Source organism: Hypanus sabinus, chromosome 6 (genome assembly GCF_030144855.1).
Source record: "Hypanus sabinus isolate sHypSab1 chromosome 6, sHypSab1.hap1, whole genome shotgun sequence".
Classification (NCBI taxonomy): Eukaryota; Metazoa; Chordata; class Chondrichthyes; order Myliobatiformes; family Dasyatidae; genus Hypanus; species Hypanus sabinus.
Window position 1 is genome coordinate 176,517,823 of NC_082711.1, and position 27,882 is coordinate 176,545,704.

The window sequence follows — 27,882 nt, forward strand, 5'->3', positions numbered from 1 at the left end:
TGTCGGTGGTATGTTTTCAGCACTTTATTGTGGGTTACCCAAGCCTCAAAGCAGTGAATGCTGCTGCTCCATGAGACCAAATGCTCTGAGTTTTAGATCATGGTCTTTTCCTCAGTCCACCAGAATACGTGGCTCACTGGGGATGGGGCGGATTCTGTTACATATTTCTCTCTTCACTGAGAGTTGCCTCCTGTAATAGGGAAAGTCATCCCCATTTTTTAAGATTTTGTTTGGGGCCTATGTTTGATGGTGTACTGATTCTTAGCTTCCATTTGTTTAGTGGAAGTCACACTCTTGCATATGATGACTAGAAGCTCTTCTTTCTGGTGGACACATCCTCTGTGCGATGGGGCTCCATGACGTAAGGCTGGAGTGAGCTTGGCTCTGGAATGGAGGATCACCTACTTCTTTGACCAAATTATCGGTCACTTGTCCTGGCACCTGCGGCCACCATAAAATTACAGTCCTTTGAATATATTACTGTGTTAAAGGTACCATATAAATTTGTTATTGTTGCTTTGAAAGTTTCAGGGAAACTTAGCGTCAAGATGCCAATATTTCCTCTCGCTTCCTAGCACTCAGTATTTATGAACTTTGGGGTCAGGGATTTCAAAAGCAGGAGATGGAATCTCTGGGTCTACATCCAGCCACAGTTGGGAAGCCTGGATACAATCCCAGCAATAGGGACTCTGTTAGGTGTTTGGTGCCTGTCACATCTCCAAAAGGACAGAATCAGAAATCAGGTAACAGCTTCACTGGCAGAATCAATGTTGGAGCAGGATGCACACAAATAAAGATAATTTAGAGTTAATTATAATTGGAGATCACCTGAAAATAGCCCTAACAACAGATCAAGTTCCTGAACATCTGTAGGCTTCAGGTTTCAGTTCTAAACATGTCATATCAGATGGTTGTACATTGACAATGCTGCTTGTGGGGGAAGGGTTGCTGCATAGGGTCAGAGAGTCATATGATAAGATACAGCAGGGCTAACCCTGCCTATCTCCCAGCATTTCTGCAGCTCTTACACTAAAAATGGATTAATGGATGTCAGACTGGACGGATGTCAGCACATTCTTGAGTGTTTTGAAGAAGGCATCATTTGTCAGGAATCCACAAGCTGGAATACCTCTTCATGTGAACAGTTAACAGCCTGCAAGCCAATTCAGCTTTAATTTTTCCAACCTCTGTCTGTTACAAAAGCAGAATCTCCCTGTGGCCACACATTTCAAATCCACTTCCCATTCTTATTCTAACATGTCTGTCCACGGCCTCCCCTACTGCCACGGTGAGGCCAAGCTCAGGTCGTTGGAGCAACACCTCATACCTGTAAGAGTAGCTTTCAACCTGGTGGAATGAACATTGATTTCTCTAACTTCCAGTAATTTCTCCTCCTCCTTCACTCTTTTTCAATTCCCTATTCTGGTTTTCCACTCACTCCTCTCCTCACCTCCCACAGGTTCCACTCTTTCCCTTTCTTCCTTAGTCCACTGGCCTTTCCCATTAGATTCTTTTTTCAGCCCTTTACCTCTCCCACTTATCACTTCACAGCTTCTCACTTCATCCTCCACCACTCATCCACCTTCTCCCTCACCTGGTCTCACCTATCGCTCCTTCCCTTCCTTCCACCTTCTTATTCTGGCTTCTGTCCCCTTTTTCCAGTCCTGGTGAAGGCTCTTGGTCTGAAATGTTGACTATTTACTTACCTCTGTAGACGCTGCCTCTCTTAAATCAGAAGAGCGTTAATGAGCAAGTGTGAGACAATAGATTAAATGGGAATATGTAAGGGGATGGTATGATGGGATTGATCCGACATCTGGTATAGACAAAGGGAAAATGAAGAATGAAATCAGATTTGCAACCTGTTTAACAAGTTGGTTAATGGGCCATGAAGATGAAATCTACTCTGGCCAGATTATCATAACATCCAGTGACGTTTACACCATAGATAATTTAGTGAGTTCCTTGAAAATGTAAGGACGGATTGTTTGTACAGTTCCTAAAGCAAGTAAGATCAAAAATGTCTTGAAAACTACTAAAGGAAATAGAAATCCATTTCCTAAGCAAGAAAATGAATCTCAGATTGAAAATGGTGACATATATGTACTTTGACAATAAATTTACTTTGAACTTCAAACTTTATTTAACTTGCAATTTTTAGATTTCTCAGACCTACAAATACCAATAGTATATTGTTTTTATTGTAAGTTAGTCAAGGTTACAATTGTCCAGGTGAGAAGTTATCTCAGTCAGTCAAACGTCTACCTTTGAAGAATATGAGACCATACAGCAGAATTAGGCCAGTCAGCCTATTGAGCCTGCTCTGCCATTCCAACATGACTGATTTATTATCCCTCACAACTCCATCTTCTGCCTTCACTCTGTAACCTCTGACACCCTTACTACTCAAGAACCTATCAACCTCCACTTTAAATATACCCAGTGATTGGCCTCCACAGCCATCTGCGGCAATGAATTCCATCAATTCATCAGCCTCTTGCAAAAGAAATTCCTCCTCATCTCTATTTTAAGGGGACATCCTTCTATTCTGTGGCTGTGCCCTTTGGTCCTAGACTCTCACACTACAGGAAACATCTTCTACACATCTGTTCAATCTAGGTCTTTGAATATTCAATAGGTTTCAATGATTATTCACCAAGGGAACACACAAAATGCTGGAGAAACTTAGTAGGTCAGACAGCATCTATAAATATAGCTCCATAGATGTTGCCTGACCTGCTAAGTTCCTCCAGCATTTTGTGTGTGTTACTCTGGATTTCCAGCATCTGCAGAATCTCTTGTGTTTGTGCATCAATGGGACTCCTTCCTTACCTGTTCCAGAGCCCACAATGTCCCTGCTGGGTGACTCAGACATGGCGTCTGCCAGACGCTCACGAAGTCCTTCGTCAGTGTTATCGATAGAAGACATTTGTCGCAGTCCAAAGCTCTCTGGCCAACTGCCACACACTTCCAGTAGCGTCACGCTACGGTCAAACGTCCCTGAAACAAGAAAAGAGCCAGGGGTGTCATTTACACTCACTCCTTCTTCCACTGTCTGATGCTCCAGCAGAGCAGCTGGCCGAGCTCATACTCCTTCACCACTTCCATTATCCCGACGTCCTGACCTAAATTGTTGATATTCAGTGGCCCATTTACGAATGTGTTATGTTAGTCATTTGAGACATGACATTCAAGATTTAAGATTCAAGATTGTTTAATTTAATTTCCAGCACACAAGTGTAAAGGAGAACAAAATAATTGTTACTCCAAATCTGATGCAGCACAAAAAAGAAAATAAATACAATAATAAAAAACACAATATAAATACACAACTAGCTTACATGCATAGATTGAAAGTCCATAAAGTGACACTAGGCACAGGTGTATCTGGACATAAGGTGATTCTGACAGGAAATGATGAAGTAGTGATGCTGGGGTAGATTAGAGGGTTAGTGGGTGGAGGTGTTGATCAACCTTACTGCTTGGGGAAAATAACTGCTTTTGAATCTGGTGGTCTGGTGTGAACACTACGTAGCCTCTTCCTTGTTTGGATTGGGACAAACAGTCCATAAGCAGGGTGGGTGGATCCTTCATGATGTCACTGGCTTTTTTCCAGCACTTTTCTGTATATGTGTCGTTGATGGTGGGTAGGCTGGTACCGGTGATGCATTGGGTAATTCTGACTACCCACTGTACAGCCTGCCTGCCACAGTGCAGTATACATGCAGTGAATGCAGTGTACTTGGGTGGAAAAAGTGACTTTGCATATTTGTAAATGAGTATTCCGCTGACAATCCCCACCTGCCCTCCCCCTTGGAAATTAAATTTCAGTCTGTGTCTGTGGTTGACCAAATTCCTGGGGACTACCATTACCAATAATACATTGAAGTGAAACAAGCATGTTACGCTCATTATTAGGAAAGCCCAGCAGAGATTGTTTTCCTACACCAGTTTAAGAAATTTAACACCTCAGGATGAATCTTTACTAAGCCATCATTGAGAGTGTTGTGGCCACCTCTATCACTGTTTCGTTTCTTGTTGCCTCCTCCTTCTCCGAGTCCAGGTTGCAGTGAATGGTCCACTCAATGGAGAATATCATTGGTCGTCAGCTACTGACATTAAAAGACCTGTTCATCACCAAAAGCTGAAAAGATGACTGCTAACTCCACCCGCCCTAGCAGTCACCCACTCACCAAATTGCCATCAGGAAGACCTACAAGTTCATCACTACCAGAAATACAGGTCATCTCCAAAGTTTATAGCTACCCAACTACTCAACAAAACTCACCCAGGTGTAATACCCGAACTGTCCCTGCACAACATCTGTTAAATGGTCTTTCCCACTATCCTTGTTCTGTTCATAATGATTGTGTCTGTTCAATGTGTTCACATTAAGTTTGATTATTGACATTTACACGTGACCATTTTGCTTACGGTTGATTGCTCATGGCCGTTTGCATAATTGCCTTGTAAATTGTTGGTTGCTGTTGTGTTGTCTCTTATGGTGTTGTCCTGTGTTTTATGTTTGGAACTGAACCATAATTAATTCTGGTACATTCTTCTCATGAGGCTTCCTGTGGGTGCTCTGATTGCCCAAGACTTTTGTACTGTACTGTACTGCTGAAATAAACCCAAACTTCATGACATTTGTGAGTGATCATAAACTGGATTCTGATGTGGGTCTCTATTATGGACTGAGAGTGGGAAGGGGGCAGGGAGAAGGCAATTGTGGTTGGAGGGGAGGGGAAAGGGGAGAGAGCAGGAAGCACTGGAGAGACATTCTGTAATCATCAATAAACCAATTGTTTGGAATCAAATGGTCTTTCCTGGAGTTTCAGGGTTGGGTATGTCTGCACTGTGCCACCTCTTTCTGGCACTAATTCTCTGCCACCTGTCCCACATCCCTCCTGCGGTGGTCCACACTCACTATTCCCAACATTCTTTGCTCCCTCCAGACTAACGAACTTGGTCTCCGCTCCACGTTGACAAATATAGTACTGTGCAAAAGTCTTAGGACCCCTAGCCACATACATGTGCCCAAGGCGTTTGCACAGGACTGTACTTGGGACAAAAAGCTAATCTTTAATCCTTAATGTTTACTCCTCCAACTCCATCCCTTTCTTCAGAATGAATCTCAAGTTATAAGACTAAGGCGGGTTAATCTCAATTTTCAGCAAGGATCACACCGTTATTGAGGAAACCTGGATAGATTTCCTTGCCGTTGTAAACCTAAGCGGAGTGTACTGCCTCTTCGCCCAGCACAGAGAGAATGTAGCAGTCCAGGGCCACACCTTACCGAGGGACACATGGGCAGGAAGGTGATCGGATCAGCCAATTCATCAACAGAACTACACCTTCTGACCATAGAACTGTAAGAAGGCTAGGAACTCCATCCTTTCATCTGATTACACATAACATAAATGATCATATAATCATGCAATGGAGGGGCACATAAACCAGCTCTGTGAAAGATCTAGGCAGCTGTTCCCACTCCCTGGTATCCAGCCATTACCTTGAAAATACTTTCCTTTTCATTCAATGCGTTTTCTTTTAAGAGTTACTATTGCATCTGTTTACGCTGCTCTGTCAGATGGCACTTTCAGACGAGAAAGAACTCCTCACTCTTACATCACTTCATGAACTCTAAGACTGACTTCTCTTCTCAAGCCTCATCACATTGAAAATAGCATTTCCTTATTTATTATATTTTTAAAATGTTAAATATTTTATCAAACTCATAAATTAAATTTTAGAAAAACAACATGGTAACAGGTCCTTTTGGCTCAACAAGCTTTCAGCACTCAATTACACCCATGTGGGCAATTAACCTACTAACTCGTACATCTTTGGAAAGTGGGAGGAAACCGGAGCACCTGGAGAAAACACATGCAGTCACAGGGAGAATGTACAGCTCCTTATTGACAGCTGGGTAGCCGGCACCGTAACAGTGTTACCCTAACCACTATGTTACCATGCTGCCTCATAGTCCATCGAAGCTTTGATGATTTCATGTGGATAGTGTGGGGGGTTGTCATAGGTTTAGCAGGGGGCACAATTTTCAGGTGATTGGAGGAAAGTATGGGGGAATGTCAGAGGTAAGTTTTTTATACACAGAGTGGTGAGTGTGTGGAATGCCCTGCTGGGGGTGGAGTTAGAGGCAGATACATTAGGGACATTTACATAGACAGATGGATGATAGAAAAATGGAGGGCTATGTAGGAGGGAAGGGTTAATTTGACCTTGATTGGGTTAAATGGTTGCACAACACTGTGGGCCAAAGGACCTGTATTGTGCTGTAACATACTATATTCTATGACATTCTCATGATTCCCTCCTTAACCTTCTCTGCTTGGAGTACAATGCTGTCAGCTGCTTGTCATCTGACATTAGTTCTTACTCCATTTATCCTTTTTCCTTACTGCAGGTCCCTCATGCCAAGTGCCCTGTGCAGGAAGTGTGCATGTGTGGCGATAAAACTGGGAAACAATTAAGTGCTCACTGTTCCAAGGATAGATTTCTCGTCTGTCACAGCTCTTAAGTGGGGGGCTGTACAGCCTCACCACACGCTGATGGCCACTGACAGGTGCTGAGAGGGAAGGCAGACTGGGCTGGTTGGGGCTACAAGGGCAGCAGGAGGTTGAAGCCCATCTCGAGCACTCTGACCCTTAAGAGCACTCTGCTGACTCCATGGGTGAACCGCCAGGGACCTGTTGGCAAAGTGGTATGCTGTTATAATGACAGAATGAAGAGGGAGATAACCAGGATCTGGCCTCTATGGGCATCTGCCGACATTGCAGGAACTCCAAGTAAATGTCAGCAGTGCAAGGCTGTGGAGAACAAGCAATTAAGATAGCCTTGGATGAGAGAGTGATGGTATTTCATGTTCTGTCATTAACATCTTTGGCAGGGTTCAGTTGAGAATCCAACTTTGATCTCGGGAGCATTGCAGAATGGGACAGCTCCACAGAAATGGGGCAAAAGTAGCATATTTTTTCTGCAACTCATTGTCATAAACTGATGAGATATATAGGAGCGGAATTAGGCCATTTGGCCCATCAAGTTTCATTTTGTTTTCAACCCTATTTTTTTTCCAACTTCCTGCTGCCTAGTACATCTTCACTCCCTTTCAGATGGACTTCATCTAAATTAATTCCAAATATAAAATACAAAATAATTGTTAGATTAAGTATTCACTCTCTTCAAGTCAGTATTTAGTAGATGTACCTTTGGCAGCAATTACAGCCTTGAGTCTGTGTGGATAGGTCTCTATCAGCTTTGCACATCCGGACACTGCAAAACTTCCCCATTCTTCTTTACAAAACTGCTCAAGAACTGCTCTTCATTCTGTCAGAATGCATGGGGATCGTGAGTGAACAGCCCTCTTCAAGTCCAGCCACTAATTCTCAGTTGGATTAAGGTCTGGACTCTGACTTGGCCACTCCAGGACATTGCCTTTGTTAGCTTTAAGCCGTTCTTGTGTAGCTTTGGCTTTATGCTTGGGGTCATTGTCTTACTGGCAAACAAATCTTCTCTCAAGTTGCAGTTCTGTTGCAGACTTTGTCATGTTTTCCTGCAGGATTTCCCTGTATTTTGCTGCATTCACTTTGTCCTCTACCATCATAAGCCTTCTAGGGCTTGTTGCTGTGAAATATCCCCACAGCATGATGCAGCCACCGCCATGCTTCATGGCAGGGATGGTGTGTTTTTGATTATGTGCGGTGTTTGGCGTAGCGTTTAGTCTGATAGCCAAAAAGCTCAGTTTTGGTTTCATCAGACCATAGAACCTTCTTCCAGCTGACTTCAGAGTCTCCCACATGCCTTTTGACAAACTCTAGTCGAGATCTCATGTGAATTTCTTTTTCGACAGTGGCTTTCTCTTTACCACCCGCCCATAAAGCTGCGACTGGGCAACAATTGTTGCATGTGCAGTTCCTCCCATCTCAGCAAGTGAAGCTTGTAACTTCTCCAGAGTTGTCATAGGTCCCTTTCTTACACGATCACTCAGTTTTTGAAGACTGCCTACTCTAAGCAGAGTTACAGCTATACCATAGTCTTTCCATTTCTTGATGATTGACTTAACTGTACTCCAAGGGATATGCAGTGACTTGGAAATTTTCTTGTGTCCATCTCCTGGCTTGTGGTCTTCAATAACTTTTTTGCAGAGTTTCTTGGAGTGTTCTTTTGTCTTTGTGGTGTGGTTTGTTCAAGGTTACTGACTCACCAGCAGTTGTACCTCCCAGATATATGTCAGTGTAGTTTTACTACAATTAATTAAGCACCTTGACTGTAAATAGTAATCTCCATTTAACTAATTATGTGACTTCTAAAACCAATGGCTGCACTAGGGATGATTTGGAGTGTCATATTAAAGGGGACGAATACTTATGCAATCAATTATTTTGTGTTTTATATTTGTGATTAATTTAGATCACTTTGACATGGAAGAGTCTTTTTCTGTTGATCAGTGTCACAAAAAAGCCAAATTAAATCCACTGTGATTCATTGTTGTCAAACAATAAAACATTAAAACTGCGGGGGGGGGGGTAGTTGAATAATTTTTACAGGTACTATATGTGTGTGTGTGTGTGTGTATATATATATATATATATATATATATATAGCAGAATCAGGTTTATTATCACTGACAAGTGATGTGAAATTTGTTAACTTAGCAGCAGCAGTTCAATGCAATACATAATATAGAAGGAAGAAAAGTAAAAATAAAGTAGATCAATTACAGTGCACGCGTATTGAATAGATTAAAAGTCATGCAAAATCAGTATATTAAAAAAGTGAAGTGGTGCTCATGGGTTCAATGCCCATTTAGGAATCGGATGCCAGAGTAGAAGTGGTTACTGAATCACTGAGTGTGTGCCTTCAGGATTCTGTACCTCCTACAATGAGAAAAGGGCACGTCCTAGGTGCTGAGATCCTTAATGATGGACACTGCCTTTCCGAGACACCACTCCCTGAAGACGTCCTGGGTACTTTATAGGCTAGTACCCACAATGGAGCCGACTAAATTTACAACCCTCTGCAGCTTCTTTCAGTCCTGTGCAGTAGCACCCCCCCCCCCATACCAGAGAGAGATGCAGCCTGTCAAAATGCTCAACACAGTACATCTATAGAAGTTTTTGAATGTTCTTGTTGACATACCAAATCTCTTCAAATTCCTAATGAAGTATAGGCACTGTTTTGCCTTCTTGATAGCTGCATCGATATGTTGGGACCAGGTTAGGTCCTCAGGAATCTTGACACCCAGGAACTTGAAACTGTTCACTCTCTCCACTTCTGATCCCTCTATGAAGACTGTTATGTGTTCATTCCGACCCTTCCTGAAGTCCACAATCAGCTCTTTTGTCTTACTGATGTTGTGCTAGATTGTTACTGTGACACCACTCCACAAGTTGGTATATCTCGCTCCTGTACGTCCTCTCGTCTCCATCTGAGATTCTACCAATAATGATTGTATCATCAGCAAATTTATAGATGGTATTTGAGCTATGCCTAGCCACACAGTCATGAGTATAGAAAGAGTAGAGCACTGGACTAAGCAGACACCCCTGAGGTGCATCAGTGTTGATTGTCACTCAGGAGGAGATATTATCAGAAATCCACACAGATTTTGGTCTTCCAGTTAGGGAGTCGAGGATCCAATTGCAGAGCGAGATACAGAGGCCCAGGGATACGATCAGGGTTGTAAGAATAATGGTATTAAATGCTGAGCTATAGTCACTGAACAGCATCCTGACATGGGTGTTTATGTTGTCCAGGTGGTCTAACGCTGTGTGAAGAGCCACTGAGACTGTGTCTGCTGTTGACCTATTGTGGCGATAAGCAAATTGCCATGGGTCCAGCTGCTTGCTGAGGTAGGAGTTCAGTCCAGTCATGACCAACCTCTCAAAGCATTTTATCACTGTAGATGTGCGTGCAAAAAGAGAAAAAAAAAGTAGTGAGGTAGTGTTCATGGGTTCATTGTCCATTCAGAAATCTAATGGCAGAGGGGAAGTAGCTGTTCCTGAATCATTGAGCGTGTGTCTTCAGCTCCTGTTCCTCCTCCCTGATGGCAGCAATGAGAAAAGGGCACGTCCTGGGTGATGAGGGAACTTAATGATGGATGCTGCCTTTTTGAGGCCTCACTCCTTGAAGGTGTCTTGGATGGTCAGGAGGCTGGTGCCCATGATGGAGCTGACTGAGTTTACAACTTCCTGCAGCTTATTTCGATCTGTGCAGTGGTACCCGCACCCCCCATACCAGACAGCAATCTTCATGGTACATCTGTGAGTGTCTTTGGTAACATACCAAATTTCCTCAAACTCCTGATGAAATGTAGCCGCTGTTGCACCTTCTTTGTAACTGCATTGATATTTTGGTCCCAGGATAGATCCTCAGAGACGTTGACACCCAAAAACTAGAAACTGCTCACCCTTTCCACTTCTGATCTCCCATGTGCAAATTGCACACACACATCCCGTTTGCCATTAGGACTTTCTGAATTAAGTTCAGGCTCACACTTCCATGTTCTTTCCTGGTGTTACTTTTATTCTGTCTTATCTCTCTACCTGCTGGAGCCACTGGAGGTTCAGAGTCTAACTTCTACGTGATCCGATTTTACACCAGTGAGGAAAATTTGAGAATGATAGAGAGTAACTTTATTTGTCACTTGTATGTCAAAACACCAAAGCACACAGTGAAATGAGTCATTTGAGTCAATGACCAACACAATCTGGGAATGCGCTTGGGGCAGCCTGCAAATATTACCGTGCTTCAAGCGCACCCCCAACCCCCCCCAACTCCATACCAGCATACCCACCACTCCGTTACCCTAACCCGTATGTCTTTGGAATGTGGGAGGAAACCCACACAGTTACGGGGGAAAAGTATAAACTCTTTTCAGACACAAGTGGGAATTGAACTCCCATCAATTTTACAGCTGGCACTGTAAAGCATTTCACTACCCGTTACACCCCCAAGTCGTCCTTACTACTTCAAATGTCTTACCTTCCTCTCACATTCTGTGGAGAAACAGAGACTCTGAGGAGCTGTGCGCAAAATGACAAAAGTGCCAATGCAACCTCCTCTAATTGTATAATCAGGCTTTTTGCGTGCTTAATAATTGCACTTACTTTCTTGCATTCTAGACTGACAACAGATCTCGGTCATGAAACACCAGGAGTTATTGGGTAGAATTCATAGGAACGTCAAACCTTTAGGATTGTCCTGGAGAATCCAGGAATCGGTGATATTTCATTGACGTACCACTGCAGGCAACAGCGAGGAGAAAAAATCATAGCGGTATTCAACAAATATGAGTTTATCCATTCCTATGAACATTCTTACTTATTAGTTCCAGAGATTTTGGATGGGTGTGTAAGTAAATCAGCAGTTGATATTAATTCAGTTGAGTCACGTTGAGTCAATTCACTATGAAAAGAAAATATGCCTGGCATTTTGACCACTTAGAGTGGTGAAATGGCAAAGCCATCTGAAACAGATGTCAGAAAATAAAACAAAGTTGGCAAATGTTACTGTTCTGCAGCAAGAAAAGCTGATGAAAGACATATCTCTTCATCTTGCCACAAGCTTGGAGGGTATTTGCAGCCACCCACTGCAGGCTAATTGTGATGCTGACCGTCATCCCAAAGACTCATCTCTCAGTAACTGGCAGTGGTCCCAAGTCATATGGCCCAGAATTAAACAGGGATCAGGACCCAAGAAGCAATCTTCAGCCCTCACGATGTTTGCGCTCTTTTCTGGTACATCTCCCAGTTTGATTGCTCCAATGCTGTGTCCTCACATCAGCCATTACTGTCTGGTTTGGTGCAGCATTCCCTCACAATACATATAAAAACTACGTTCAACTGTCAGGTCAGCATTGAAGGTCTATCATGACTGCAGGACTTGTTTGAATCCAGGATAAAGAAACAGGTAGGAAAAATCATCACAGACACTACCCACTCAGCAAACTGCCTTTTCCAACAGCTCCCTTCTGGAAACCACTATAGAACCATTAAAACAAAAACCATACCACTTAAAGTTTCTTCCTTGGGCAGTTAATCTGATCAACCATTCTAGCTAGCCCCTGGCCACCTCTATCAATTACCCCCATCACTGCATTGCACAGTAAAAACTTTAAACTACTCTTCATTATGCTGCTTATATCGTAAGAACATGGTACTTATGTATTTAAGCACATTTTATTCCCTATCCATACTTTAACCTCGAACTTCATTTTTACATAATTCCTTATACTTTATAATTGTTGAATGTTGTTATTTTTGTTGTATGTTGTGCCAACACACCACAGCAAATTCCTAATACGTGTATGTGTATACAGAAAAGAATCATAGAGTGATAGTAAACGACAGCACAGGAACAGGCTCCTTGGCCCATCTAGTCCATGCCAAATCATTTAAACTGCCTAGTCCCATTGACCTGCACCTGGACCACAGCCTTAGTACCCCTCCTTACATTTACCTATCTTAATTTTGTATACCTCTATCAAATGTCCCTTCAATCTTCTATGTTCTAGGGAATAAAGTTCTAACCACAAATAAATTTGATCTTTGATCCTTGAATAAGACTTTGGAATTCCATTTCTAAACATCTCCATCTCCCTCCAGCCTCCTTTAAGAAGACCTTTTGTTACGACTTTGAGCCAATCATTTATCTACTCTCAGATCTCCTCAGCTGATTCTGTGTCATATTTTGTTTGACAGTATTCCTGTTTTGTGTTGCTGTATTTAACGTGATATAAATGCAAGATGCTATCGTTGAATTGCAGTACAGTAATTCTTGTCAACATGTTTACCAAAAGAGGTGCAGGTAGGCATGTAAACAAAACTTCAATGTTCCAAAACCTCCACTTTTGTTGGGAAAGCCTTAAGTTACTTAAAATAAAATACTAGATCTCCCTATAGATGCTGCCTGGCCTGCTGTGTTCCGCCAGCATTTTGTGTGTGTTGTTTCAACAAAAAGCTGATCTTTACAAACAAAATCTCATCTTTAACTCAACTTTTTTGATTTAATTATCTTCTGTTTCTTTCTCCCTCACCCTGTTTCAACTCTGTTTTCTCCAGAAAACTAATCCTCTTTCTGTTTTTCTTTTAACAGTGAGGGTCCTCCTGCACAATGGCGTGTGGTCCCTGCAAGGCCATCCAAAGTGCCTAAAGGTATCTCCTCAATGCTGGGGCAAGGCCCTGTTCTTCTCCATTGTATTGTGCAGAAAACAATTGGCGTCTAAACGGGGCAGGCAATATTTGTTGGTGGGATGATTGAGTGAAAAAGTGATTATACCTGACACAGTCCTGCCCAAGGCTTTAGACCTTTCCATATGTCTCATTCAGTTTGTAAACTGAGTCCTGGCATCAACAGAGTGAAGTCACTGCCCTTGCTGCAAAACCCAGATTCTAGGTAATTTAATAAACTAGTTGCAATTGCGGAGAGACATAGCACAGAAACAGGCCCTTCTGCACCATTATGCCACCCTTTCACACTCATTACAATCAGCTTTATTGTCACTGAAACGTACTGTTTTGTGGCCGCAGTATAGTGCAGGCAACAAATTAATGTAAGTTGCCTCTTAAAGAAGAAATAAACTGTGTGAAAGAGGAATAGTGAGGCAGTGTTCATGAACTGCTCAGAAATCTGATGGCAGAGGAGAAGAAGCTGTTCCTAAAACATTGAGTGTGTGTCTGATGGTAGTGATGAGAAGACAGCATGTCCCAGATGGTGAGGGTCCTCAATGCAGCCTTCTTCAGAAACCGTCTCTTGAAGATGCCCTGCATGGTGGGGAAGCTGGCGCCCATGATGGAGCTGGACGAGTCTGAAATGTCTTACAATCCTGGATGTTGTTGCCTCCATACCAGTCAGAATTCTCTCCATGGTACACCTGGAGAGATTTGTTGGAGTCTTTGGTGACATACCAAATCTCCTCAAAATCCTAATGAAGTATTGCGAGTAGCATGCCTTTGCCATGACTGTATCAATATGGTGGGCCCAGGATAGATCCTTTAAGATGTTGATACCCAAGAATTTGAAACCATTCACCTCTTCCACTGCTGGTCCCTCAATGGATATTGTTGTGTGTTCTCCTGGCTTCCCCTTCTTAGGGTTTACAATAATTTCCTTGGTCTTGTTGCCGTTCAGTGCCAGGTGGTTGTTGTGATACCACTCAAGCAACCAATCTATTACTAATCTTTCATTAATTCACACTCAGTGATTCAGAAATAACATCTTCCCCCCCGCCATCAGATTTCTGAATGGGCCAGCAACACAAGAACACTACCTTGTTATTCATTTTTTCCTGCACTATTTATTGAATTTAGTCATTTATAGTCATTTCATGTCTTTGCACTGTCCTGCTGCTCCAAAACAACAAACTTCTTGTCATGTAAGACAGTGGTAATAAATCTGACTCTGATTCATTAGTTTGTAGAGCTAATCCCTACAAGCAGTGGTGTGTAGTGGGTTGGCTGTGATGTAAATGAAAGGAAACCTCTCAGCTCAGTCTCCAACAGTGAATGATATTCATTCATCAATCTGAGTTGGTTTAATCTCTCATTCAAATGATGTAACCTCAAGCTTTATGAACTTGAATCCACAGCCTTCCTCATTCATTTATCTCCTCACATTCCAATCAACTCCCCCACATTCTACCACTCACCAACACACCAGGGGCAATTTACAGAGGCTAATTAACCTACTAATACCCATGACTTTGGGATGAGGGAGGAAACCAGAGCACCCAGAGGAAATGCATGCAGTCACAGGAAGAATGGGCAAACTGCACACAGACAGCACGCAAGGTTGGCGTTAAACCGGGGTCTCTGACTCTGTAAGATTTTCCATTGTCCTGCCCTAATCACTCTCATTTAGAGCAAATTCAGCACACAAAACTACCAAAATATTGCTTTGACACTATTATATTAAAAAACATAGAACATTACAGCTCTTCAGTCTACAATGTTGTGCCGATCTTTCAATTTACTCTTTAATTTACCCTTCCCTCCTGTAGACCTCTCCATTTTCCTATTATCTATGTGCCTATCTGAGAGTTTCTTAAATGCCCCTAATGTGTCTGCCTCTACCACCATTTCTGGCAGGGTTTTCCACGTACCCACCATTTTCTGTGTGAAAAAAAAAAATTACCTCTAACATCTCTCCTATACTTTGCACCAATCAACTTAAAATAGTGCCCTCTCTTATTAGTCTTTTACACCTTAGGAAAAGGTCTCTGGATATCTACCCAATCTACGCCTCTTATCATCTTGTATACCTCCAGCAAATCACTTCTCACCTTCTTTTGTTCCAAAGAGAAAAGTTCCAGCTCACTCAACCTATTCTCATAAGACATGTTCTCTATTTTTCACCTTTCACCCAAAGCAAAGCACCCAGCAGCTAATGGTAATGTAAGAAAGGTGGAAGCCAAGGTGTGCAGAGCAAATCCCTACAAGCAGTGGTGTGCTGTGGGTTGTCTGTGACATTAGTGAGGGAAGAAGCTCCCAGCTCAGCTTCCAACTGTGATTGACATTCTTTATGCTGCCTTCTGACAGCAAACTGGGTGTTGGTTTAATATTTTATTTGAAAGACGCACCTCTGACAGTGAGGCTCAGGATTTCCAGCCTGCAAGCATCCTGGAGTATGACCTGGATCCCGAGCCCAACAAGCAGCATTTGTGCAGCAAAGGGTTGGCCGAACGGCCCCCACCGACACTGCCTGGCCCGCTGAGTTCCACTGGCAGTTTGTTTTCCACTCCAAACTCCAGCATCTGCAGTGCTTTATTCTCAAAGTTCAAAGTAAATTTATTATCAAACTACGTATATTCTACCGAGGTTCATTTTTACAGGCATTCACTGTAGAAACAAAGACATACAACAGAATTGTGTACAGTTCTGGTCACCGAAATATAGGAAAGATATCAATAAATTAGAGAGAGTGCAGAGACGATTTACTAGGATGTTACCTGGGTTTCAGCTCTTAAGTTACAGAGAAAGGTTGAACAAGTTAGGCCTCTATTCATTGGAGCATAGAAGGTTGAGGGGGGATTTGATCGAGGTATTTAAAATTTTGAGAGGGATAGATAGAGTTGACGTGAATAGGCTGTTTCCATTGAGAGTAGGGGAGATTCAAACGAGAGGACACGATTTGAGAGTTAGGGGGCAGAAGTTTAAGGGAAACACGAGGGGGGTATTTCTTTACTCAGAGAGTGATAGCTGTGTGGAATGAGCTTCCTGAAGAAGTAGTAGAGGCCAGTTCAGTTGTGTCATTTAAGGTAAAATTGGATAGGTATATGGACAGGAAAGGAGTGGAGGGTTATGGGCTGAGTGCAGGTAGGTGGGACTAGGTGAGATTAAGAGTTCAGCTTGGACTAGGAGGGCCGAGATGGCCTGTTTCCGTGCTGTGATTGTTATATGTGGTTAATCAGTCAAACTGCGCACAAAGACTAACAGCAACCAACGTGCAAAAGAAGAAAAACTGTGAAAATACAAAAAAAACAAACAACAAACAAATAAATAGCTAATACTGAGAACGTGAATCGTAGAGTCCTTGAAAGTGAGTCCATGGGTTGTGGAATCAGTTCAGTGCTGAAGTGAGTGAAGATGCCCACACCAGCCTGGGAGCCTGGTAGCTGAAGGGTAATACTGTAACTGTTCCTGAGCCTGGTGGCATGGCAACTAAAGCTCCTGTATCTCCTTCCTGATGGCAGCAGCAAGAGGAGAGCGTGGGCCAGCTGGTGGGGTCCTTGATAATGGATGCTCCTTTCCTGTGGCAATGGTCATTATAGATGTGCTCAGTGGTGAAGAAAGTTTTCCTGAGATGGACTGGGAATGAGTACGTTACCTCTCTGACACAGAGGCAAGGCTGACCACTCTCTTGTGCCTCCCATTTCTAAAACAACCTCCCACACAGCCACAGTACAGCACTGTCATCTTTGATCTTAAGAACAAATTCTTCAATCGGTTAATAAACATCAGTCGCCAGTCTCTAGACAGCATTGGACCATGAGCCTGCAGGATTTGCTCGCTTATGCATTCAGATGTACTGCACTCCTATGTCATCATCAGACTTTGGTGTAGAGATGGCAAATCCAAAGCCCGCAATCTCGGTTAGTGGCTGCTAAAGAAAGAACAGTTCACTTTAAGTGGGGCCACATGTTGAGTGCTCTTGACCTTGTACAGCAAGTGATATATATTGCTAGATCCAGTGGCTACTCTGAGGAGACAAAAGTTAAAGCATAATTTTCTTTTCTCCTCTCTCATTATCAATTGAGTGTTGCTCATAGTTTTGCACAGCTTTGCCAAGAAGACCAAGGCTGTCATTATTTTCCTTTCTGTGTGGGGGTGGGATTTGTATTTGCAAATTATGGTAAGATTCCGGTTGTCAGCAGTCAGAGGCGGCGGGCTGGGGGTGGTGTGAGAGAGCGTGCTGGAATCTGTGCTAGGTTAAAAGGCTAAGCCTTGCAGGTTGGCTGGCTCTCCAACGTTCGCTCTTTGCCAAATGTAGTGGAACTCCTTCATATGCAACTGACACAGAGTGAGAAGAATAACTGCTGCGTGCTTGTTCTTACAGAAACATGGCTCCAGGAAAACATCCCCTGCACCATCAATCTTCAGGCCGTGCCACTCAAGGCCTTGAACTAATATCATTTAGTGACCACATTGTAACTACATGTGATGTGTGTGACTATATGTACTGTGTTTTGCACCTCGGCCGCAGAGGAACAATGTTTCATTTATACACGTGTAGGGATGAATGACAATTATTTGAACTTGAACTTCGGAAGTCCACAAGCATTGTCCCACTTTTCAACATTATAAGGAGGCTGGGAAATCTGCTAGTTCAAACACACCTCATTGAGACTGCTCTCAGTAGTGACATCTGGTCATGATCTCCTACAACTAATCCTACCTTCTGGCCATCACGTTCTGACTAGGATCTCCACCTGAGTCATTGAGTTCTACAACATGGAAATAAGTCCTTTTGATTTATTATTGTCACACGTTCTGAGATACAGTAAAAAGGTGTGTAAGATGATAAGAGGCATAGGCAGAATAAACAGCCAGTGCCTATTACTCAGTGAGGCAATGGCTAATTCACGAGGACATACTTTTAAGGTGATTGTAGGAAAGTATAAGGGGGATCTCAGGGGTATGAATTTTACACAGAGAGTGGCTGATGCATGCTGGGGGTGGTTTTAGAAGCAGATACATTAGAGACTTCTAAGAGAATCTTAGATAAAGAGATGGATGAAAACATGCAAACTCCACACACTCAGCACTGGAGATTGGAATGCTACCTAGGTCACTGGGTGTTTCTTTGTTTCATGGCTGCCTGCAGAAAGATGAACCTTGGAGTTCATCTTTCTATATACATACTTTGATAATAAATGTAGAGTACTTTGAATCTTTGGCGTTGTGAGGCAGCGGCACCATTAGCTGGGCTAATTACTATCACTGACATGTTGTTTTGAGGCAAAAGTAGAGTGCAATACTTAAAAATACTATAAATTACAATATATTAAAAAATAAATAGTATAAAAGAGAGCAAAATAGTGAGAGTGTTCATGGGTTCATGGACTGTTCAGAAATCTGATGGTGAAGGGGAAGAAACTATTCCTAAAACCAAGTTAAGGAATCAAGACCAAGTTATGGAATTCATAAACACAGGACATTCTGCAGATGCTGAAAATCCAGAGCAATACACCCAAAATGCTGGAAGAACTCAGCAGGCCAGGCAGCATCTAGGGAAAAGAATAAACAGTTGACATTTTGGATTGAGACCCTTCATTAGGATTCATCAGACCATTTCTGATGGAGGATCTTGACCTGAAACGTCACTTGTTTATTCTCCTCCATAGATGCTGCCTGGCCTGCTACGTTCCTTCAGCATTTTGGGTGTGTTACTCAAGTTAAGGAGGTTCACGAGAATAATCTGAGAATGTAAGTGTCAACATATGAGAAGCTTTAGATGGCTCTGGGTTTGTACTCACTGGATTTTAGAAGAGCGAGAAGGGATCACATCAAAAACTACTAAATATTGAAAAGTCTGGATGGAGTGGATGTGGAGAGGATGTTTCCTATAGTGGGTGAGTCTAGGACCAGAGGACACAGCCTCAGAATAGAGGGCATCCATTTAGAACGGAGCTGAAGAGGGTAGTGAGAATGTGGAATTCAATTCCAGAGACAGCTGTGGAGGTCAAGCCGTTGAGTATATTTAAAGCAGAGGTTGACAGGTTCTCGATTAGTCAGGACATCAAAGGTTACGGGCAGAAGGCAGGAGAATGGGGTTGAGAGGGATATTAAATCAGCCATGATGGAATGGCAGAGCAGACTCAATGGGCCAAATGGCCTAATTCCGCACCTACAGTACGTCTTTTGGTTTTAAGGAATTATTCATCAGTCTCGGTTCTGTCAGTAGCAGTGATTTGGAAGTTCCCAAGGTTCTAGTGTCCAACCACAGATCCGAAGACAAAACCTATAGGAAAGCTGTACTTCCAGGATGTTGTCATTTTGGACAACAAAAACAAGTGAACCCAAACAATCCCAAGGTACTTGTCAGAGAAGTGTCCCTGCATTCCTGGTCAATAATTTCCCTCCACCAGAAGAGTTAACAGCTCATTATTGCAGAGTTGTTTATGAGATCTGCATGTGCACTAATTATGTGCTGCGTTTCTCACATTCAGCAATGGCTATGCTTCACAAGCATTTTGTTGACTGTAAGACATCGAGGGACGGCCAGAGGTTGTGCAAGGCACAGACACAAGAAAATCTGCAGATCTGGAAATCCAGTACAGGAGGCCTGCCTATACTACCATGATGAGGCCACACTGAGGTTGGAGGTGCAATGGTGGAGACCTCCTCTCCACCATTCCCCATCCCCCTTTCCCTCTCTCACTTCTTCCCCTTAGCTGCCCATCACCTCCCTCTGGTGCTCCTTCCCCTTCCCTTTATTCTGCCCTCTCCTATCATATTCCCACTTCTGCAGCCCTTTAGCTCTTTCGCCAATCAACTTCCCAACAAAACAAAGCACTAAACAATTACAACAAAACAAGCCCCTTTCCTCACAAAATGCTGGAGGAACTCAGCAGGTCAGGCAGCATCCATGGAAATTCAAGATTCAAATTACATTCATTATCAAAGAATGTATAAATTATACAGGCAGGCAGCTGCAAAGCAAGAAACCTGAAAGAACACAATTTATGCAAACAATAGAAGCAAGCAACAACAACAACACTCCCCTCAGCTTCATATTCTGGCTCCTTCACTCTTCTTTTCCAGTCAAATTGAGTCCTTTGATCCAAATCCCCAGAGCAGCCTGGAGTAGGCCCAAAGCCATAGTATTCAGTTCATCATATTAGCTGGGCAAATCGCTGCAAAGTTTGCAAACACAAAGCACAGCCGTCAACGGCAGCCTCACAGCCTCAGTGACATGGAGAGAGGAGCCCTAGTCTATCTGGGCTGGCATTTAAATTGTCTAAACAGCGTATTGTGTATCGCTTTAGGACCCGGGCTTCACCACAGCGAATCGCTCCAGGCTTTGGACCTGGATTTCACTGCTGAAGAAGCCATTCTCAACCTCTCCAATCTGGCTCAGCGCTTAGAGTGATCCACCCTTGCACCAGGCTTAGTTGGATGGGCATCGGAACTCCTCTGCCTCATCTTCTCCTCTCCGAATCATTCACTCCGACCAGCATGGCTCCAATAATGAATGAATAATAAATTAATAAACAGTCAACATTATGGGCTGAGACCCTTCTTCAGGAATGGAATGGAAGGGGGTAGATGCCAGAATACCCTTCCTCCTATGATCTGTTTTCCTCTCCTATCTGATTCCTTCCTCTCCAGCCTTTTATCATTCCTACCCACCTGGCTTCACCTAAAACCTTCTAGCTATCCTCATTCCTCTCCCTCCACCTTTTTATTCTGGCGTCTTCCCCCTTCTGTTTTAGTTCTGAAGAAGGCTCTCAGCCCGAAACATCAAACATTTATTCCTCTCCATAGATGCTGCCTGACCTGCTGAGTTCCTTCAGCATTTTGTGTGCGTTGCTCTGAATGTCCAGTATCTGCAGACTTTCTCGTCTTTATAGCCCTTTCCTCACTCACACACATGGACAGTCCTCCAAACCCAGGACAAGCCTTTGAGGTTCCAATCTCCCGGCTTTGGCCATTGGGCTTTGAATTCCAAACTTCTGATCGACGTTCGGGCTTTGATTTTCGGTATCGACTTCCACACTTGCCAATGGTGGGACCCCAAGCTCCAGGCCTCAAACCCAGGCTTGCTGACACACCAGCCCTCATGCCTCCTTCTCACACAGACATCCAATTCCAGGAGCCACTAGCCTGGGATCTAATGCTGTATGGTTTTCTATGTTTTCTATGGGACAGCCCAACATACGCGGACGTCCTTCATCACACATCTGCGTCGTTGGAGCGGAGGCCAGGGCTCCAGACATCCTTTGATTCATGTCCACATCGCTGGCCTTCCAGTGAACTCCTCATGTTGGTCCTAGCTTCTGGAAATGTTTCTGAAATCACAGCGGAGTAGCAGGTACATTGTCAGCAATCTCGTTCGCCAATCCTCGTTTGTTGCTCCACTTTGACATGCCACACTTACTTTTAAAGGCATGCTATGAATGAACTTTCTTCCTGCCCCCACCATCCTGCCACTCTGATCGATCTTGGAATTTCACGGATCTTGCATTGGATCATCAGCAAATCCTGTCTTACCACACAAGCAGCTGGACCAGGAAACAGCCTTGCATTTTTTTTGGAGATTTGACAGAGGTAATCAAAATTATGGGGGGGTATAGGTAGCGTAAATACAAGCAAGCATTTTCCACTGAGGTTACGTGAGAGTTGAGGATGGGCTTCTTCACTCAGAGGATGCTGCAAGTGTGGAATGAGATGCCAGTAAAAGTGGTGAATGTGAATTCAACTGCAATATTTAAGGGAAGTTTGGATAACTACATGGATGGGAGGGTTATGGAGTGCTATGATCCAGGCATGGGGTCGATGGGACTTGGTAGAATAATGGCATGGACTAGATGGGCCAAAGGACTAGATGGGTTTCTGTGCTGTAGTGCTCTATGACACTATTATCATTATCCACGAGTTTCTAGTTTAAGAGACCTTCTATAATCATTGAAGTTACAGCAGAGGATGGACGTAGGAACAAGGGGACACAGAGTGCCCCATTACTACCTGCCTTGATGCGAGAGGAGACATAGCTGACTAAATGATGAATCTGCATCCACTGAGTCATTAATTTTTAATAGCTTGTGAACTATTACAGACCATTGCAGATGGGCAGGGAAGGTTGGTGAGATAAAATAGTAGTACTACGGACAGCATTCCAACTGTGCATCACTGTCCGGTATGGAGTAGCCACTGTATGGAATTAGAAAAAAGCTAGCCTTCCCAGCATGGAGGACATCTTCAAAGTGCAATGCCTCAAAAAGACTGCATCCATCATTAAGGGCCCCCATCAACCAGGACATGCCCTCTTCTCATTGCTACCATCAAGGAGGTGGCACAGGAGCTTGAGGACACATATTCAATATTTTAGGAACAGCAATCCTCTCTGCAATCAGATTTCTAAAGTGGACAATGAACTCATGTAGAATTTGTTTTCATTTTTACACGCAGTATAAATTTTTTAATAACAGTATTTCTATTTTCTAATTGTAGTTTTATTTTATTTTTATTATTATTTATTACATTGTATTACTGCCACAAAGCGACAACATTTCACAACGTATTAAACCTGATTCTGATACTGTGTATGGGGTCTCAAGCCAGTTTGGCTGGCATCCACTTCATATATGTAGCCTACTTATTACAGGAAGTGAAGAATCTGGTGTCAGCAGCCAGAACAGCAAGGGTACACTTCCTTCAGAAAACAAACTCCTCAATGAAGTAACTTTCCCATTAAAAACCGTCCAGACTCAGGGACCATGCTAGTTCGAAGAAACCGATCAGACTAGTTTGGGGATAGAGGAAGTTAAAAGAGTGATAGAAGGGATGATGCGCTTTGTTAATCAAAATTAAAACTTTAAAGTCGGGTTAACACTGAACAGTGAAGTGTGCAATGACATCTGTGTCTGTATTCAGCGGCTTGGCTTTTAAGCGCTGCCAACTAAAATAGCCAAATATAAAATTCACTTTACAGATCATCGCAGCAGCTCAGGGTCTGCCAAAGCAAACAGTCAAAGTCTGAAGTTTGCTTTACAAACCTGTGATTGGGGAGTTTAGAGAGGGCAGGCTTCCAGCAAAGCTTCAGACCTGAACTTCGGCATTAATCTATCACATAGCCCCAACAGGTCCAAAACACTGACACTGAAGCAGCCAGGAACCAAAGTACACAGATACCAATGTGGCCAGTAAAGGCAACGGTCACCAAAAATTGGTCTACTTTAGTTCAGTTTTCGTGCATCCTCTCCTAAACACATAAATTCTGAGGGGGTTATGGGCTCCAACAGCCACAAATCATTGAGGTAAACACAAAGAGATTCTACAGATATTGGAAATCCAGAGGAACGCACACAAAATGCTGGAGGAACTCAGCAGGTCAGGCAGCATCTATGGAAAAGAATAAACAGTCAATGTTTTGGGTCCAGACCTTCTTCAGGACATCTTCAAAGATCAAAATTCAAAGTAAGTTTATTATCGAAGTACATATATGTCACCATATACAACTCTGAGCTTCATTATCTTGCAGGCTTACAGTAAATCCAAGAAAGACTGAATCTTGGCCCAAAACATTGACTTTTTTTCCCCTCTGCACAGATGCTACCTGACCTGCTAAGTTCCTCCAGTATTTTGTGTGTAAATCATTGAATTATCTGTTCCAAAGAAATATAACCAGCTTCCATGGCCAATAAGTTTAATTACATTATGGATTACACAGGCCGTCACTGGGATACAGTCACTGCAAGGTGCACTACACAGGTGCAAACATCAGTGGGTTTTGGAATCCACGTTGGCTGAATCACATCACAAAGGAGCTAATAGGTGTCAACTTTCCTTGAAATAGAGTTTTTATAAGCATTAAGAAGCTTTCAGTAATACAAGCATCTTTAGGGGAAGCACTGTGTCATAGTGACTAGCATAATGCTTTATAGTGCCACCAATGAAAAATTGCGATGCAGTTCCTGCTGCTGTCTGTAAGGAGTTTGTATGCATGGGTTTGTGTTTTGGTTTCATCCCAAGTTCCAACAAAGACATGCAGGGTAGGGCTATTAATTTGTGGGCAAGCTACATTGGTGCTGGAAGCATGGTGATACCTGTGGGCTGTGGACTGTGTTGGTGTTTGACACAAACCATTTTACTGTATGTTTCCATGTTTTATGTGCATGTGATGAATAAATCTAATCTTTAAAACTTTAAAATCCCTGGTGTACAAACACAGGCATAAACAAGATACCCAACTAAGGGAGACAGCACAAAACAAGTCAAATTTTGTTTTTGCTGTCTATGCATTTACACCATACAGTGGTCAGATGGGAACTTGATTTTGTCTTCTTAACCTCTTCGTGCTGAGGGCAAAATTGACCTCGAATGAGCTCTATACCGAGGTCAGCAGTTAGCCCCGATTAAGGATCGAACCTGGACGTTTCTTCGTATATATAGCGCAGACACTCACAATCACACATTTACAAAATTCTGTTAAAGGACCTTCCAAGAATGATAGGTTCAACACTTCAAGTTAGTAATAGCAAATTAGCAAATCTAAGGAGATTAAGGCGATTCAGCTTTTCGCCCCAGTCATTGGGTATATTTAAAACAGAGCTTGATAGTTTCTTGATTAGTAAGGGTGTCAAAGGTTCTGGGAAGGGCAGCAGTTAACAAATTTCATGTCACATGCTGGTGATAATAGGTGTCAAGAGAGAGAGATAATAAATCAGCTACGATGGAATGGTGGAGCAGACCTGATGGGCCGAATGGCCCAATTCTGCTCCAATGTATTATGGTGACCTGCAGCTCGGTAATTCCCAGAAACAGTGCCCACAGAAGTCGGCTGCATTTGCACTCCAACCACCACCTGTATCAGGCAGAAATTCAGACACCTCAGTCTCACCGATCAATTGCATACAATACTGCAACATGTCCCATTGGGCATAAAGGAGGTTGCATACAAATTGGTCAGAGAAACTCAGAGAGATGATCCTTAAGGAGGAGGTTTTAAAGGAGTCAAAATGTTGGAGGGGACTTGGAAAAGGAACTCAAGGGCTCATGGCCTCGAAAGCTGAAGCCACAGCTGCCAATGGAAAGGCAAAGACATCAAGGATATCTATATGACCAGGAAATACATGGCATCATAGGTCGAGAGAAGGTTAGGCATGTAAGAACACTGACGAATATGAATATACGAATAAAAGTGAAATGTTGATAGGGGAATGGGGTTGTGGCACATTTGTAAGCAAACTCAACCTGTAACTTCTGGATTTATTACATTCCACTGACCCAGGACTTTCATGACACAGTGAATTCCATTTGAGTCAAGAGGACTGTGGCACAGGAGGCACGTCATGGCGCTGGCTATTATTAGACAATGATGCCAGCTTACAATCCACAGCTTATGATCTGTTTGGCACCATTGCAAAGTGCCCAAAAGTGGGTTTAGGAAACATGTAAAGCATGTTTTATAAACAAATTAATTTTGCTGAAACACATTACACATTACTTCCCTGATATTAAAGATTCAGATAATGTTCACAAAGTATTCATCTGTGATTTACAGAGACTCCCATTCACAAAATAAATCACCCTATAAGAAAGAGTCCGCAAATGGCAGAAGTGTCCACAACCTTCATAAACAAAATTGGCTCAAACGAAACTGAAATCTAGATTATTAGTATTTATGTAATAGTACATCTACTTACATAACAGTACTTCTAAATGTAACTGTGATGATGGATTGTAAAAATACTTTGTCTCTTTCTGAATCTCTATATGTGAGGTAAAGATTGGTTTTAGACTGAGGCGCAAGGTGATGCTGTTTACATTCAAGGGTTTTTATATTTTTATAGAGCTCACAGTTTGCATCAGCTGACTAGAAAAGCGTGTGTTCAAACCCCCTCATACAATTCCAAGGTGGCCCAAAGCACTTCCAGCCAATGCGGTTTGTTCTTTGATGCACGGTCAGAAGAGGACTGGGAGTAAATAACCTAAATTTCATAGTAAAAATGTTTCACAGCAACATCATTAACCAAACATTTTACACAAATCCACATTACAGTTCTCAGCATTTATTTATTTATTTTTAAGCCTGTATGTTTTCAGTATTATTTATTTATGATTTTTTAATTTGCACAATTTATCTTCTTTTGCACATTGGTTTTTGTTTGTGTATATTGCCAGTCTTTGTTTATGTATAGTTTTCATAAATTCTATAGTATTTCTTTATTTTCCTGTAAATGCCTACATGAAAATGAATCTCAAGGTGACATATACCTACCTTAATAACAAATCAGGTGAATTTCAGGAAGCGTAGAGAAGGGAACACAAACCGGTCCTCATAGAGGGATCAGAAGTGGAGAGAGTGAGCAATTTCAAATTCTGGGCATCAATATCTCTGAGGACCTAACCTAATAGTGATGCAGCTATAAAGAAGGCAAGACAGTGGCTATATTTCATTAGGACTTTGAGGAGATTTGGTCTGTCAACTAAAACACTCAAAAACTTCTAAAAATGTACCATGGAGAGCATTTTGACTGGCTACATCACCTCATCCAACTGATATGGGTGTGGGCTGGGACCACTGCACAATTTCAAAATAAGTTGCAGAAACTTGTAAAATTAGACATCTCCGTTATAGGTACTAGCATTCGTATCCAAGACTTCTTCAAGGAGTGGTGCCTTGGGAAGGCAGCGTCCACCATTAAGGACTTCCACCACACAGGCCATGCTCTCTTCTCATTGTTACCATTGGGAAGGAGGTACAGAAGCCTGAAGGCACACACTCTGTGATTCAGGAACAGCTTCTTCCCCTCTGTCATCTGATTTCTAAATGGACATTGAAGCCATGAACACTACCTCACTACTTTTACTTTCTGTTTTTTTTTGCACTACTTATTTTACCTCAACTAATTAATTAACACATATCTGTTGTCGTGGTGGTGGCTATCTCTCGAGGTCGAGGATGACGGTTTTCGTTCCGTTTCCACAGAGCGAAGACGCCTGTGTGTGTATTTGTTTAACGTGAACTTGATGTTGCACTCCAAGAAGCACACGATACTTCACAAACCAACCAACTGATTCCAATGGCATGGAAACTACAATGATTGGAATTGATGGACTTGTTGCAGCCTTCATAGCTGTTGAGCCCGAAGTAGCTTCGTCTGCCTGTTCCACCGTTGAGGTCATGGTTGGATTGTTCTTTGTCAGGGACCTCACCCTCGACATTACCGCCACGGGTGACCCTACCAGGAGCATAGCTCCAGACGGCATTGCTCTCGGGATCTCAGGACCACACAAGCTTCTCCACCATGACAAGGTGGCAATCCACATATATAATTACCGCAATTCAGTTTTTTTCTCTCGGTAGTTATTTATCATGCATTTCATTGTACCGTTGCCATAAAGTTAACAAATTTCATGACATATGCCAGTGATATTAAACCTGAATCTGAATTTATTTTGATTGTGACATTATGCTGGTTGATATGTATGAGCTTAATCATGGATGCAAATTTTATGAAATACCTTGGAGGACAAAACCATTTGAAAGAGATTTAGAATGAGAATTCCAAGGCAAGAGAAATTGGTTAAATATTCTAGCAATCTATATGCACTGTTGCTATTACAAATTTGGCTGAATTCACTCCAATCCTTCCCCTGCTGTGCTAATTTGTTCAATTAGCCATGGTTCTCAGGTTGGAAT

At 42.6% G+C, this 27,882-nt stretch overlaps 1 protein-coding gene across 3 annotated transcripts in view; it reads right to left on the reverse strand.

The window, feature by feature from the left end:
• bcas3 (BCAS3 microtubule associated cell migration factor) overlaps positions 1-27,882 on the reverse strand; it is a 915,794-nt gene that overhangs the window by 59,212 nt on the left and 828,700 nt on the right. For 2 of the 3 annotated variants that reach the window (XM_059973655.1, XM_059973656.1), the window contains exon 23: positions 2,833-3,000. The exons of the other annotated variant lie outside the window; for it this stretch is intronic. In XM_059973655.1, the coding sequence (XP_059829638.1) occupies positions 2,833-3,000 (168 nt within the window). The remainder of the gene's footprint in view (positions 1-2,832; positions 3,001-27,882) is intronic. 3 annotated transcript variants of the gene reach the window in all.